This window comes from Melanerpes formicivorus, unplaced genomic scaffold (assembly GCF_026170545.1).
Source record: "Melanerpes formicivorus ecotype bairdi unplaced genomic scaffold, bMelFor1.0.p_v2 SCAF_34, whole genome shotgun sequence".
In the NCBI taxonomy this organism is placed as follows: domain Eukaryota; kingdom Metazoa; phylum Chordata; class Aves; order Piciformes; family Picidae; genus Melanerpes; species Melanerpes formicivorus.
In genome coordinates, this window is record NW_027142386.1 from 5017856 (window position 1) to 5033106 (window position 15251).

Genomic DNA, 15251 nt, shown 5'->3' on the forward strand with positions numbered 1-15251 from the left:
TGCCGTGGTGTGTATCTCTAAAGATAAAGCCAGCTGCTATCATCCTCACAGGATGCCATTTCTTTGCATCCTAATCCTTTCTTTCTCCCTTTCATGACACATGGAAAAAAACTTGTGCTAGGATTCCTATTTCCCTGGAACGGGCAAGGAAGTTCTTAGATCTTTGTGGTGCCATTGTCACCTGCACACAGTGAGACTGAACCCTGGGCTGTACTCTCTTTGTATACCATACTGTGAGAAGAGCATTTGGAGAGCTCCACAGCGGTAAAAGAGATACAGTCCAAATGGTTTTCTTGGTGTGTGCATAGATGATCAAGGATACAGCAATGAGAGACTAGCCAGACTTAATGCATGTGGAGGACTTTATTGGAAAGGTATGGTCACAACTGAGCATCTCCATCATTAGGAAGGAAACTGATGAAGGAGGAGATGCCAGGGAGGAACAGCATTGAGGCTGGCTTGGTGCAGCAGCAATGGAGCAGCTGCACTTGGCTGAGGCAAGGGAAGGTTTTTAGACCTTGTTGTTGCCACGGCAGTAGGAAAGGTTCACCAGGTTCAGGACATCGAGTCTGGTGCATGATCCCTGGTTGGCAGTGTATTGGGGTCCTTGGAAAAGACAACAAAAGAAAGGTGTTGTGAGGTAAGAGGGAAGATGGTGTGAAGAGATCTGTGCCCTCATTGGCTGCCCTTAACACCAGGCACCTTGCACTGTCATGCTGGGCAACATGCAGCCATCCCAGCATTCATTTGCTTGCACTCACCCTGAACTTCATAAGTCTCATAGGTTGTGAGTCCTGTGCACAGAGCGACGATCTCTTGTCCATAAGACTGGAGGTTGAGGATAGGTCTCTTGATGACATAGATGATGTCCTTTGTAGGTTGTCCTTTCACTCCCTGCAGCTAGACATGAGACAACAGCATTCAGCAAGATCAGTGCCGCCATCCCTTCAATGCTGTGCATATTCCCTGCTCTGAACTGCTCCTGAGTGCATAGTTTGGAGTGAATTTCCAATCCGTTCGCCTACCTGAGGGCTGTGATACAACTTCACACCCCATGGGGTGACCTAAATGGCTTTTGAAGTTAAGGTGGGTTTCAAGCTCCTGAAAGCAGCTGTGTGTCTGCCATGGGTTTCCTTTGCAGTACTGTACAAGTTCCCAGGGAAGTCCTCCTCTGGACTCTTACCCTGCTCTGTTCGGCCAGTCTGGGCAGAGCATCAAAGGTGGGCACCAGGCTCCTGTCCAGGGTGGAAATGTAGCAAACTCTCTCGGAGGACACTTTGGTGGCAATCACACCCTGCAAAATTAAGTGAGGGACAAGAACGAGGGGTTGAGGGTCTCAGTAAAGAAGTTGGGAACCAAGCCTGTGTGAAAGAGGCAAGAATGTGGATAGCTTTTACCCTGGAAGTTGGACTGCAGATGCTAAGAGGAAAGAAACAAGTCCTGTAGTGTGTTCAGCTTGACAGGAGCTGGTCTCCCAGTCCATTGCCTGAACCTGCCCCTTGCCACTCACCGTCCTGTAGTTCCAAATGGTTTTCCATGACCCCTGGGTGCTCTTCTTCTCAATGACGGCCACGCGCTGTTGGCTGTTGAGGATCAGAATTTGGCTGCCCACAACAATGGTGGTCTGCTGGTTCAGGTTTGGGTTCTGCATATAGAAAACAAAATTCCACAGCACTTTTAGACTTCCAAGTCAGTTGACCCCTGTCTTCTGAGATGATGAAATGGGGAAAGAAGCAGGGAAAGCTCCTGCAGCAGGTTGGCTGCAAGTGCTGCCAGTTGGGAGGATCAGACCCTCCCAATCCATACCTGAGGGTACTTCTGCCCGGGGAGCACCGGCTTTCCGGGCAACCCCTGGTTTCCGGGGAATCCCTGGTTTCCGGGGCGTCCTTGGTTACCGGGGAATCCCTGGTTTCCTGGGCGTCCTTGGTTACCGGGGAACCCCTGGTTTCCGGGGCGCCCTTGGTTACCGGGGAAGCCCTGGTTTCCGGGGAATCCCTGGTTTCCGGGGCGCCCTTGGTTACCGGGGAAGCCCTGGTTTCCGGGAAATCCCTGGTTTCCGGGGCGCCCTTGGTTACCGGGGAACCCCTGGTTTCCGGGGCGCCCTTGGTTACCGGGGCGCCCTTGGTTTCCAGGGAACCCCTGGTTTCCGGGGCGCCCTTGGTTACCAGGGAACCCCTGGTTTCCAGGGAACCCCTGGTTTCCGGGGCGCCCTTGGTTACCAGGGAACCCCTGGTTTCCGGGGAGACCCTGGTTTCCGGGGAACACCGGCTTTCCGGGGAACACGTCCTGTCCGGGGAACACCTCCTGCCCGGTTTGCTGCCCAACCTAGAATAATGCAAGAATTACCTGGTTAGAGTTGGGGCCTGGTTAAGAATTGTGACCCTCTTAGTCTCTGGTCTCTGTGGCAGTCATTCTAGCTCCATTCTAGCTGGATTTGCCTCTCTCCCAGTCTGCCATCATATCAGAGATAGAGGGAACTTTGCCACTGAACTTTGCTGAGTTGTGCTTTTCCACCTTCATGTTGAAAACCCTTTGGCTAATAATGGATGAGGGATTGAAAGCCTCTCCCACCACAGCCTGTGGCTGGGTCACTCTACTTACAAAACCTCCGAGGGCTGGGGCCAGGAAGAGGCCAAGGAGGACGGTAGTCACAATCTGAAAGAGAAAGAGAAACCAGAAGTACAGCTGCAGCTCTGGCTGTCCAATCCAGCATGAGGATCCTGGAGCCTTTTTGCTGTCCTGATCTGAGAGTGAACTGCTTTGATTGTCTTTTGCCTTTGTACTGCAATTGCAGGAGTCACCTAAAGTGACTCTAGAGTAATGCAGAGCAGAGGCATGGAAGGAAGGTGCCTGTTTTACAGAGCTGAACCTGAAGGCGGTGGTCAGGTTCATAGGGGGTGTGCTGCTCTCTCTGGAGGAGAAACATCCCTCCCAAGAATGCCTTTCTGGCAGAGACAGGCATAGGCACTTCTGAGAAGTAAAGGCAATGACTGGAGTCCAAATGATAGCTCAGAAGGGGAAAAAAGATCATCCATACTCACAGTGCACTTCATCTTGACTGCAGAGCTGGTGCTGGTGCAGCTTGAATGAAGGCTCTGACCTGTCCACCTTATATAGGTTGTGAGAGTGAGATCTGGAAGGATTAAGTGCTGAAATAAAATAATTCTGTCATTTGTATCCCTGCCTGGAGGGTGCTGATAATTGTTTCCTGCTGTAACAACTCCATCAACATGGGGCCTGTGCTTCTGTAACTTTTTATCTTCAGACTTTGATACTGATCAGATAAGGATCCATTTGCAGGGAAAAATTAAACTTGAAAATTGGAAATCCACATCAATCTTATGAGCAGACAAAGGCTAGATTTGAACAAACCCACAAAGGCCTTGCAGCACACAAAGTAAATAAGAGCCTTTGTACCTTCTAGAATCTCCTGCATGTTACTGTGTAACCACAGGGCCCCAAGACAGCATTGGCTCTGAGAGTGGCTTTGCCCTAAAGAGGCTGTGCAGGCTGAAACATTACAGATGTAGGCCATGCTGTGGAGGTCTCTTGGTTAGTATAGGTGGCACCAGACACCGTTTTCCCCTTGCCCCAGTTTATTTTCTGTGGTGCTGCAAAGACACAGGTGATCACTGTGCTAGGGAGGTTCTTGCATGCCTGAGGTTTGTGTTCAAGTTTTGTGTTATGTGTGGAGGAATCACCCCTGTGGCTGATAGAATGCAGGAGCCTGGTGCTGGGAGTGCAGGAATCACCCTTGTGGCTGATACAATGCAGGAGCCTGGTGCTGTGAGCACAGAGCACATGGTGGCATCAGCAAGGCAGAGGTGAGGTGGCACTGGGCATGTGAGTGTGAGAGGAGCAAGGGGCAAGAAAAAGGGTGGGAAAAAGCTGCTGAGATGGTGGCAGGGGCTGTGGCTGTGGCTCTTCATCACCTTGGGCGGGAATGGACCCCATATTTCTGCCCCTCCAGCTTCAGTGTCTGGCGGTGTGGAAGCATTTTGTTCCTGAGAGGCTGTTGCTATCGTCAATAAAAGAATATTTTAATATTTAATATGTGGAGCAATTAATAAAGATTAATAATTTTATTAATCATGAACAATCCTGCCAAAAATATTAAATAAAACTTCTTTACAGGTTTGAGATGTTGGGTCTTGGGACAGATCCTCCCCAGCAGGAACAAGTAACAATTTAAACCATATGTACAAAAACCCAGAAACAACAGACAGCACTTTAAATTGGAAAGAAAGGGAACCTCGGCAATGAAGCCAGCGATGGCCCACCACAGGGGGCTGGGGAGAACTCCACAATTCCCTAGGGCAACAGACCTTCAATACATGCTTATACAAATCAGATATTGTGGATACTCACTGATCCTGATACCTTGTGGCAAACCTTAAGATCCAGGCAAACCCAAAATGGCGTCGACCACGTGAAGGCTGCAGGAGCGGAGTTTCACTTTCTGTTGGTGTCTGCAGCATATTGCTGAGGCAGGATTTGCTCCCGAAGGATTCGTAGCTGAAAGCTTTGTAGAGAGGAGGTTCCTCTGCTGCAGTCCTTTCACAGTGGTGCTTGCTCCTTGCTCCAGTCAAATGAAACTGTCCTGGTGACTCAGCTCCTCTGGGGTTTTGCCTCTCGGTCCGACAAGACCCGTGTTTGTTCCTGGGCTGTACAACACTTGAAACAGCGATTGGTCTTTGCTGTCTTGTCTGGGTAAACTGAAACACAGTTTGGCTGCCAAGCGAAGCTTGTGGTTCCACCCAGAGTGTGGGTAATTGCAAGACAAGGCTCTGGCTCTTTGGGCCAGTACTTATAGATTTCCTGAGATAATAATGGCCAGTAGCAACACAGATCTAGGGATAAAACCCTGATATTGCAACCTATAGAACGCCTTCTTTCCAAACGTGGCCAAAAGCATGCCCACTGGGCTCATTCTGGCTCTGAAACACGTTCAGGCAAGCCTGAAAAAACAGACCTACTAGCTTCTGCTTTATTGTCTGGTTCAGAGCATTTTTTAGGCTTTTTGTCCATCCAGGAGAGCTGTGTTAGAGCTGCTGTCGCTTTCTCACAGCACACCGTTATCTGTTTAACTCCCAACCCCCCTCACAAATGAGGTTCTCTCAGCATCTTGCATTTCTCTTAAAATACTCTACTCATGCTTTTGACTTCTCTTTTTTTTATGCCCATACAGGCTTTTATTAATCTTTGTGCTCTGTCTGCTGTGGGAGAAGAGAAAACCAGAGGTGTAGGACTTGATATTGCTGCTGTGGCCTGCTGATGGAGAGCCCACAGCAGTTAATTGCTGTTGGAATCAGTATAGGAAAGGTGCAGATCTGTTCTTTTCCAGAGGGCCCCAGTTACTGAAGTGATTGCTCTGGATCATGGGTTTTGTGTTCAGTGCCAAAGGTCAGGCCTCATCCTTGTTGAGAAGAATCTTTTCTTGTAAGGTTACTGACTCCAGCCTTGTGTCTCTGTCTGGCTCTGTACCTCCATGGACATTGTGAGAGTCACAGTTTTGATGTCTCCAGAGGTTTACCATAGTGTCTCTTCTTCTCAACCTCTTTGTCAGACTCCTTCTCTTCAGGATTAGTTTAATCCTGGATCAATTTACATTTGAATAATGAACATTCGGAGATGTAGTGGCATCCCAGTCAGAAGAAGAAACCATCCCAAATGTGTTGCAGTGAACCCCCTAGGAAAGAGCAATTCCTTTGCTTCCTTGGTTCAAAAGTTGGGGATGTTTATGTAGGGCACATCTTTAGCTTAAGCTTTCCATGAAATAGGGAAACATGGAGACGTGATGGAGAGGTTATTAATTCATGGATTATGAAATCTGAAATATGATAATTAATTTTTATTACTATTAAAATTCATATTAACTGATTAATCACTATTTTATATACAGAGTCTAGTGCTTGATTGTGAGCTATATGTCATAACTGGTCTCGTGTGTACAATTTGAACCCAATTAGAACACTTACAGAATTGTGATTCATGAAAGGAGGGTGCAATTCCACCACTTATCCACCATATGGCGATGTGAGAAGACACTGCAGCTTTACCTATTGTGGTAGTGTGAAGGTTTAATCCTCCCACCACATAAAGCACGGCTCGACTCGGTTGGAGAAGTGAATGAAAAGCTGTATTTTACAAGCAGAATGAAATGCAATGAATATGTACACAATATACAGTATTTACAGTATATACAAAAATATACAGGAAAGAATGTGACACAGAAACACCCTCCCGAAGAGAATCCCCCCTGGGTTCCAACAAAACCCCTTTCTCCCCCCTTTCTTGTCCAAGGCTGATTGGACGAAAAAAGGATTAAAAGAGAAATGGATATTAAGGGAAATTTCATTAGTGCAAAGCTTTACTAGAGAAGTTAAGTTCTAACCTCATCAGTCCAAGGTCAGCAGCATGCACTCTGGCCAAGAACAGAAGAGAAAGGCAGAACAGGCTGAAGACAGACTGTACGTTCTTAAAGTTACATTCAACTGATCTGCCAATGAAATTCGTTTAGAATTATCTCTGTTTTCCGTTTTTTACACCTAAACATTTCAGCTAGAGTATTCTGTAGCTTGTCTTTTCTTAAAGGCACAGCCTAAATCTGTCACACCTATATACAGGGAAGTTATAATGTGTCAGAGGCTTGAGCTAGGAATGTCACGTGGCTAGGTGTGGGAGGCTTTAAACTGAATGTTAGCAGGTGCTGCACCTGAAAAGACATACTGTGTCTTTGCTGCTAGGTACCTGCTGCCTGCCTGGCTTGCTCCAGGGCCAGCTCCTGGGCTGGTCCATTCTGAATAGGGGCTCCCATGCCTGAGGCTGCAGCTTCTCGTGGGCCCACGGGGGCAGCCTCCTCCTCCCATGGCAGCGGGGGGCTGTGGAGGCACCGTAGACTTCTGCCAGTCAGCAGGTTTCCTTTCAGGACTCGGGCAGCTTTCTCGGAGCAGCCCGGAGTGGCTGCCGAGGGCTGGTCCCTGCTGGAGGCTCGGGACTAGTGGTGGTCCCGGGGGTGTGGTCCCGGGGGTGTGGTCCCAGGGGAGTCAGCCCGGCGGGGTGGGGTGATAGTTGCTGCCCACACCCCCTGATTGTGCTAACTACTGAGCTAATTCAAAAGGACCCCCTAGGGTACATTCAGTCACTATTCACTCTCCCTGTGCCTGTTAGCCTGCCTGCACCAATGGCCAGGCTCTCTCAGGTGTCTGACCATGCCCTTCCTTCTTGTGCTCCACTCACTGGGTTGCAACTAGCCACAAAGTTGCTGCCTGCAGCTCGCAGTCTGAGAGCCTCGGCCAGTGTCGCCGGGTTTAAACGTACTGACTGTTGCTACCATTGACTGAGAGGTTTCAGGACTCTTGCCCCTTCCTGTCTCCAAGGCCTTAACAAGTGCTGTCTGAAGAGCTGATCGCACTGCACAGACTCCCAAGGGGAAGGCAGGGCTTGCATTCTGGTGACTCCTAGGGCCCTCAGAGTGGGGACACCTGTGCTCTGCTTGGGCCTCGGTCACTAGAGCATTCTGAGGTTGAAGCTCAGGGCCTTAGGACATCCTCTGACCTAAGAACTTTCATTTCAGGAGGGAGGTCAAAGTCACTCTCAGAAATGCTGAAACTGAGCTGAAGTTACAAAAGACCTCAGGAACTAGGGTTTGGAACCAAGCTCATAATTCTGGGGAATGATTTCATACCTTTAACACAGCAAGATTCCCACCTCCATTATCTCACAGAGGGATCAAATATAGATCACAGGATCACAGAAGCACAGAATCACAGACTGTTAGATATAATATTAGGCTGTGTCCTTTGCCACGCAGGCACCAAGCATCACCACAGATGGCATTAGGCAGCTGTTCTCTGGCTCTGATTTTTACTTTTATTTTACTGAAAAGTTACTGCAGAAGACATCAATCTTACCACGACAAGTTTTCTTTCATTTTCTTGTGTGCCATGGATTCAATCAGGCTGCTATCAAAGCCTCCTCTTATCAGAGCACTTCCCCAGGAAACTTGTCTCCATCCTGTGAACACAGGGCACGTGCCAGCAAGGCAAACCCTTGGGGAGACTGAAGGTTGGGATAAGAGTGTATGCAAAGAGTACACATCCATTACCAGATCTCTAATGCATAAAGTGGATTAGACTGAAGCATTCTAAAATTACTTTGTACATTTCTTTGTTCCTAGCAAGCTATTCCTGATTGATGCCAAATGGGTCAGGACTGCAAGGGTGAAATTGCACTTTTGGCAGTGACTTTACTCCACCTGCCTACGCAAACGTGGAATGGAGAAGTGCTCTGCTACAAGGCTGAGGTGCACGTCTGAAATGGAGAAAGGGCAGTGTTCCCTCAGCCACAGCTCAGGTGCAAGTCAATTGCCTGTGCACATTCTAGAAGGTCATGGCACAGGTATCTGATAGGAGCATTGGAGAACCAACATGAGATGTGGGAGACCGCAGGTGCAGGGCTGTGAACATGGGAATTTGCAGCAGCAAGAGACGGTTGCAGGGCAAATTCTAAACTGTTAGTGCAAAATTCTGTGAGTCACACCTGGCTCTTCATGCATATCCCACACTAAGGTAGCACAGGTCCTGCTACAGCACAATCTGGGGATTCACAACCTAGTGAGCAACATGGATTGGTCTAAAAAATTGCACCAATAGCTGCCTGTAGTAGACCTGTCAAAAGACAATGTTGAAGTGACATTTCCTGGTACATTTCCAACATTAAGATGGAAGCAGTTCAAGTTCTTTGTTCTTTTATTTTCTCAGTCCCAATCTAATCAGTTTTTCCTTTTCTTCACGATCCCGCTTCTTAATGTACATGTTTGAAGGTTCAGCTTAATGGACTGTGCACTACTGCAGTTAATCATTCCTGATGACCTTTTGGGGGAGAACATTCGTTGGACTGTGTAACCCAGAAAAGACAAAACTCTTCTCCTTCATCACAGCTTTCAGTCATTTCTCTCTCTCTTCTTCTGCAATTCCAAAGACAAGCTGCTAAACTCATCTTCTTCCAAAATCCAATGTGAGTATCTAAAGAAGTCATCGTGCATGATTTCCCAGTCTGAGTCCACACGTGGCCATAACCAATTGTTAGTCAACACCATGAGCCAGTGGTGCTTCACCTACTGTGTAAGCAACTTGAAGACAATGTGGTCTGAAGTCCAGACTTGCACACAGTCATGTTCCACATGCCTGTGGTGAGGGCACCAGATACCCAGAATTATGCCCCAAATACTGCAAAACTTGTCCCAACACATTTGGCCACACTCTGCCTTCCACCCTCCTTTCTGGAGTGGGTGCTCAGCCCAGAGCTGAGTGGCACAAAGACCCCAGGCACCATGCTGATGGCAGAAACAACTCAACCTGCCTTCTAGGGGGCAATCAGCAACATGCATCCTCCATACGGGATGCTCATGCTACTGCCAAGTAAGAGCATCATTCTAGCTACTCACTTTCTATAGGCTAAGGCTGGTTGTTGACAAGATTGCTCATTGGCCAAATCCAGCCTCGAGAAACTTCTACATATTACCCCAAGTTGTAAACAAGTCACTCTCTTTTTGCTATCAAGCTCTCTCTTTGCCTGAGCTTCATAAGCTCTTTGCTCTTTGTGCTTAAATCCTTGCTGCTAAGCTCATTGCTAGCAAGCCTTCTCAGTCCACCTGCAAGCATACTAGAGGCCTCTGCCGTACAAGGGAAGCCAGCAAGCTGGGAATGTGTGGTGGTTCAGGCTGGGTGCTCCCCTGATGCGACCACACAAGCCACACCTGCAGTGTCCCAAGGGTCCAGCCCTTTGCGTGGACACAGAAATCTACGTATTTCAACCCATAATGCCCTGCTCCCTTATAAAACCATCAGTGGGGTCCTGCACTTCCTCTTTCTGGACCCCCAAGGATAAGCCGTTAGCCCAGACAGGGAAGGGACTAGCCGAAATGTCGGCAGTTCAAACATCTCCTACAGCTTTAAAGCAGGAGAGGACAAGCTACAACCATTTGTTCCAGCTCATGAAAGCAGGAACAGCGCCCAGTCACATCCTGCCTGACCCTGCTGTCGAGGGAGAAGAGGAGCCGTCTGTGGCCACTCTGCAGCCCTGTATGTGCCAGGGACATTCAGAGCACCGTTCATGCCCATGATTCAGAGCTGGGACTGCCTGTGAGTGTCCTGTACAAAGGACTGTCTCGTAACCTCAGAAACAGGAAAGCCATCACCAAGAAGAGTTGGCAATGCTTGCTCCTTTCAAGCTGAGCCATGGGGAATGCCGCCACCGCTCTGCTCATCCATGCCGCCAGACCCCTTCCCTGGTGCCACCCTTCTGGCCCCCACTGCCTCGCAGTGTGAGGGCCGGTGCCAACGGGTCCAGACAGACCTGTAACAGTCCATGGTCAAAGACATCGGAGCCCACCTACAGGAAACCATCATCCCACCCCACTGCACTCACAGCTCCAGCCTCCTGCATTCTATCAGCCACAGGGGCAATTCCTCCACTCATAACACCAATCTTGACACAAACCCCAGGCATGCAAGAACATCCTTAGCACAGTGATCACCTGTGTCTTTGCAGCACCACAGAGTATAAGCTGGGGCAAGGGAAAAACACTCTCTGCTGCCACCTATACTAACCAAGAGACCTCCACAGCATGGCCTATATCTGTAATGTTTCAGCCTGGACAGCCTCTTCAGGGTAAAGCCACTCTCAGAGCCAATGTTCTCTTGGGGCCCTGTGATTACGCAGTAGCATGCAAGAGATTCTGGAAGGTACAAAGGTGCTCATTTACTTTGTCTGCTGCAAGGCCTTTGTGGGTTTGTTCAAATCTAGCCTATGTCTGCTCATAAGATTGATGTGGATTTCCAATTTTCAAGTTTAATTTTTCCCTGCAAATGGATCCTTATCTGATCAGTATCAAAGTCTGCAGATCAAAAGTTACAGAAGCACAGGCCCCATGTTGATGGAGTTGTTACAGCAGGAAACAATTATCAGCACCCTCCAGGCAGGGATACAAATGACAGAATTATTTTATTTCAGCACTTAATCCTTCCAGATCTCACTCTCACAACCTATATAAGGTGGACAGGTCAGAGCCTTCATTCAAGCTGCACCAGCACCAGCTCTGCAGTCAAGATGAAGTGCACTGTGAGTATGGATGATCTTTTTTCCCCTTCTGAGCTATCATTTGGACTCCAGTCATTGCCTTTACCTCTCAGAAGTGCCTATGTCTGTCTCTGCCAGAAAGGCATTCTTGGGGAGGATGTTTCTCCTCCAGAGAGAGCAGCACACCCCCTATGAACCTGACCACCGCCTTCAGGTTCAGCTCTGTAAACAAGCACATTCCATGCCTCTGCTCTGCATTACTCTAGAGTCACTTTAGGTGACTCTTGCAATTGCAGTACAAAGGCAAAAGACAACCAAAGCAGTCCACTCTCAGATCAGGACAGCAAAAAGGCTCCAGGATCCTCATGCTGGATTGGACAGCCAGAGCTGCAGCTGTACTTCTGGTTTCTCTTTCTCTTTCAGATTGTGACTACCGTCCTCCTTGGCCTCTTCCTGGCCCCAGCCCTCGGAGGTTTTGTAAGTAGAGTGACCCAGGCACAGGCTGTGGTGGGAGAGGCTTTCAATCCCTCATCCATTTTTAGCCAAAGGGTTTTCAACATGAAGCTGGAAAAGCACAACTCAGCAAAGTTCAGTGACAAAGTTCCCTCTATCTCTGATATGATGGCAGACTGGGAAGAGGCAAATCCAGCTGGAATGGAGCTAGAATGATTGCCACAGAGACCAGAGACTAAGAGGGTCACAATTTTTAACCAGGCCCCAACTCTAACCAGGTAATTCTTGCATCTTTCCAGGTTGGGCAGCAAACCGGGCAGCAGGTGTTCCCCGGGCAGGATGTGTTCCCCGGAAGGCCGGTGTTCCCCGGGCAGAACTACCCTCAGGTACGCATTGGGAGGGTCTGATCCTCCCAACTGGCAGCACTTGCAGCCAACCTGCTGCAGGAGCTTTCCCTACTTCTTTCCCCATTTCATCATCTCAGAAGACAGGGATCAACTGACTTGGAAGTCTAAAAGTGCTGTGGAATTTTGTTTTCTATATGCAGAACCCAAACCTGAACCAGCAGACCACCATTGTTGTGGGCAGCCAAATTCTGATCCTCAACAGCCAACAGCGCGTGGCCGTCATTGAGAAGAAGAGCACCCAGGGGTCATGGAAAACCATTTGGAACTACAGGACGGTGAGTGGCAAGGGGCAGGTTCAGGCAATGGACTGGGAGACCAGCTCCTGTCAAGCTGAACACACTACAGGACTTGCTTCTTTCCTCTTAGCATCTGCAGTCCAACTTCCAGGGTAAAAACTATCAACATTCTTGCCTCTTTCACACAGGCTTGGTTCCCAACTTCTTTACTGCAGCCCTCAACCCCTTGTTCTTGTCCCTCACTTCATTTTGCAGGGTGTGATTGCCACCAAAGTGTCCTCCGAGAGAGTTTGCTACATTTCCACCCTGGACAGGAGCCTGGTGCCCACCTTTGATGCTCTGCCCAGACTGGCCGAACAGAGCAGGGTAAGAGTCCAGAGGAGGACTTCCCTGGGAACTTGTACAGTACTGCAAAGGAAACCCATGGCAGACACACAGCTGCTTTCAGGAGCTTGAAACCCACCTTAACTTCAAAAGCCATTTAGGTCACTCCATGGGGTGTGAAGTTGTATCACAGCCCCAGGTAGGCGAATGGATTGGAAATTCACTCCAAACGAGGTACTCAGGAGCAGTTCAGAGCAGGGAATATGCACAGCATTGAAGAGATGGCAGCACTGATCTTGCTGAATGCTGTTATCTCATGTCTAGGTGCAGGGAGTGAAAGGACAACCTACACAGGACATCATCTACGTCATCAAGAGACCTATCCTCAACCTCCAGTCTTATGGACAAGAGATCGTCGCTCTGTGCACAGGACTCACAACCTATGAGACTTATGAAGTTCAGGGTGAGTGCAAGCAAATGAATGCTGGGATGGCTGCTTGTGACCCAGCACGACAGTGTAATGTGCCTGGTGTTAAGGGCAGCCAATGAGGGCACAGATCTCTTCACACCATCTTCCCTCTTACCTCACAACACCTTTCTTTTGTTGTCTTTTCCAAGGACCCCAATACACTGTCAACCAGGGATCATGCGCCAGACTCGATGTCCTGAACCTGGTGAACCTTTTCTACTGCCGTGGCAACAACAAGGTCTAAAAACCTTCCCTTGCCTCAGCCGAGTGCAGCTGCTCCATTGCTGCTGCACCAAGCCAGCCTCAATGCTGTTCCTCCCTGGCATCTCCTCCTTCAGCAGTTTCCTTCTCAATGATGCAGATGCCCAGTTGTGACCATATCTTTCCAATAAAGTCCTCCACATGCATTAACTCTGGCTAGTCTCTCATTGTTGTATCCTTGATCATCTATGCACACACCAAGAAAACCAATTGGAGTGTATCTTCTGTTGCCCTTTGGAGACCTCCAAATGCTTGTTTCACAGCCTGTTCTGCACACATGGCACACCTGTAGAGGGCACAAGTGTCACTGTGTGCAGGTGACAAAGGCAGCACATGGAGCTAAGACCTTCCTTCTCTTTCCCATGGGGAGAAGTCCCACAGCACAAATCTTCACTTACCTGGCATGAAAGGGAGAAGGAAAGGAGGAGGAAGCAAAGAAATGGCATCCTGAGAGGAGCAGAAATCTAATTTGTAGGATTTACAGAGTTGTTCTGTTCTTAAAATGGAGGCCTGCATTGTAGCCAGAGCATGGCAGGGGCTGGCCAGAGGCCTCACACTGAACACCAGACAAGGAGACAGGCACCGACCCTCCATTTCTGTTGCCCTCACACTGATCCCCACAGGCCTCATTCTGTATCACTCCAAAAGGATGCAGAGTTCACTGAGGCACACCTCAGGCCCAGGCACCTGAATGATCAGCATGAAGACATCTCACTGCTAGCAGAAGAGAGGCACTGAACGTTCTTCGTTGCTGCTGATCTCTAATCTTATTTTTTCTTATGACACCACTTTGAATTCCTTCATACAGCACAGGTTGTCTTTTTGCTCAGGATGAGGCTCCACCTGACAGAAAGAGGCAAGAATCAAATCAGAGTAGGCATTTCCACTTCTTTTGAGCCGTTATAGATTATCCTAATAAAAGCTTTCAGCTCTTGTCACACCCAGCCTTGCGTTCTCCTTGGCATTTCTCCAGTCAGCTCCCATTTGCTTCATGCTGCTGTGATGAGAGTTCTGAGAAACTAAAAATACAGCAAGAGCACCCTCCAAAGTACATCTGCCAAACCTCTCCACCCTCCAGCACTGCAGAAGATTCTTGTAGCCCAGATGATGACAAGTAACAGCTGACACAGATCACATCACATGTTCGCAAACCCATCTCCCACCTCTCAGATGCAAGGATTTGGGATTTCAAATGATCTGGGATTTAATAAAGCCACTGTGGCCCCTGAGCCATGCTAAAGCAGCAGACAGTACTCAGGGCCAGGAGAGCTCTAAGTGTGGTCAGGAGAAGGATACTTTGACAACACTCCACAGGCTGAAGAGGCACAACTTCTCCACTTATCACTCCCATCCAAACTCCAGTGAGGAACACAGGTAGAATGAATCTCTTCCAAAGAAAGCCTTCAAGGAGGAACAGGATCAGGTAAGACAAAGAACCCTCTCCCCAGGAAATGGTCACATTCTCCCTCTTCACAGCACCTTGGACAGGGTGAGTCAGGCACTGCAAATCCAGCACTGTGGTTTGATTTGTTTCCAGATCCCCTACAACTATGAAAAGTGCACTCAGTAGATCTGAATCCTTCATTCCATGCAGCTCTGCTCCCTCCTGCTGGGCATTTGTGCTCATGCTTCTGCCTCACATCTGCTGCAAACCAAACTGCAGAAGATCCTAATGTTCCCTGTAACAAGCTGTGCTTCACCCCTGCTGTTTCCATGTTCCCCTGCTCCAAGTGACTTGTGTTTCGAGATGGAATCATAGAAGCATAGAATTGTTAGTGTTGGATGTTACCTCAGGTATAATCCAGTTCCAACCCCCCTGCCGTGGGCAGGGACACCTCACACCACAGCAAGTTGCTCACAGCCACATCCAGCCTGGCTGTAAAATCCTCCAAGGATGAGGCTTCCACCACCTCCCTGAGTAACCTGTTCCAGTGTTCCACCACCCTCATGGGGAAGAACCTTTTCCTAACATCCAGTCTGAATCTACCCATTTCTATGTTTTTTCCATCTTCTCCATCC

The 15251-nt window shown here is 48.7% G+C and overlaps 2 protein-coding genes across 2 annotated transcripts; one reads left to right on the top strand and one right to left on the bottom strand.

Moving 5' to 3' along the window:
- Positions 1–344: 344 nt before the first annotated feature.
- LOC137450258 (fibril-forming collagen alpha chain-like) lies at positions 345–3348 on the bottom strand. Its single transcript, XM_068156606.1, has 7 exons — positions 3042–3348; positions 2602–2655; positions 1807–2325; positions 1511–1645; positions 1184–1294; positions 762–900; positions 345–606 (listed from the first exon to the last, which is right to left on the bottom strand). Exons 1-7 carry the CDS (start codon positions 3051–3053, stop codon positions 512–514), a joined length of 1065 nt encoding a protein of 354 aa, XP_068012707.1. The 5' UTR covers positions 3054–3348; the 3' UTR covers positions 345–511.
- Positions 3349–10960: 7612 nt separating this feature from the next.
- Positions 10961–13370, top strand: LOC137450281 (gastrokine-1-like). The gene is made up of 7 exons (XM_068156637.1): positions 10961–11124; positions 11506–11559; positions 11835–11921; positions 12083–12217; positions 12434–12544; positions 12827–12965; positions 13121–13370. Exons 1-7 carry the CDS (start codon positions 11113–11115, stop codon positions 13213–13215), a joined length of 633 nt encoding a protein of 210 aa, XP_068012738.1. The 5' UTR covers positions 10961–11112; the 3' UTR covers positions 13216–13370.
- The last annotated feature ends 1881 nt before the right edge of the window (positions 13371–15251 follow it).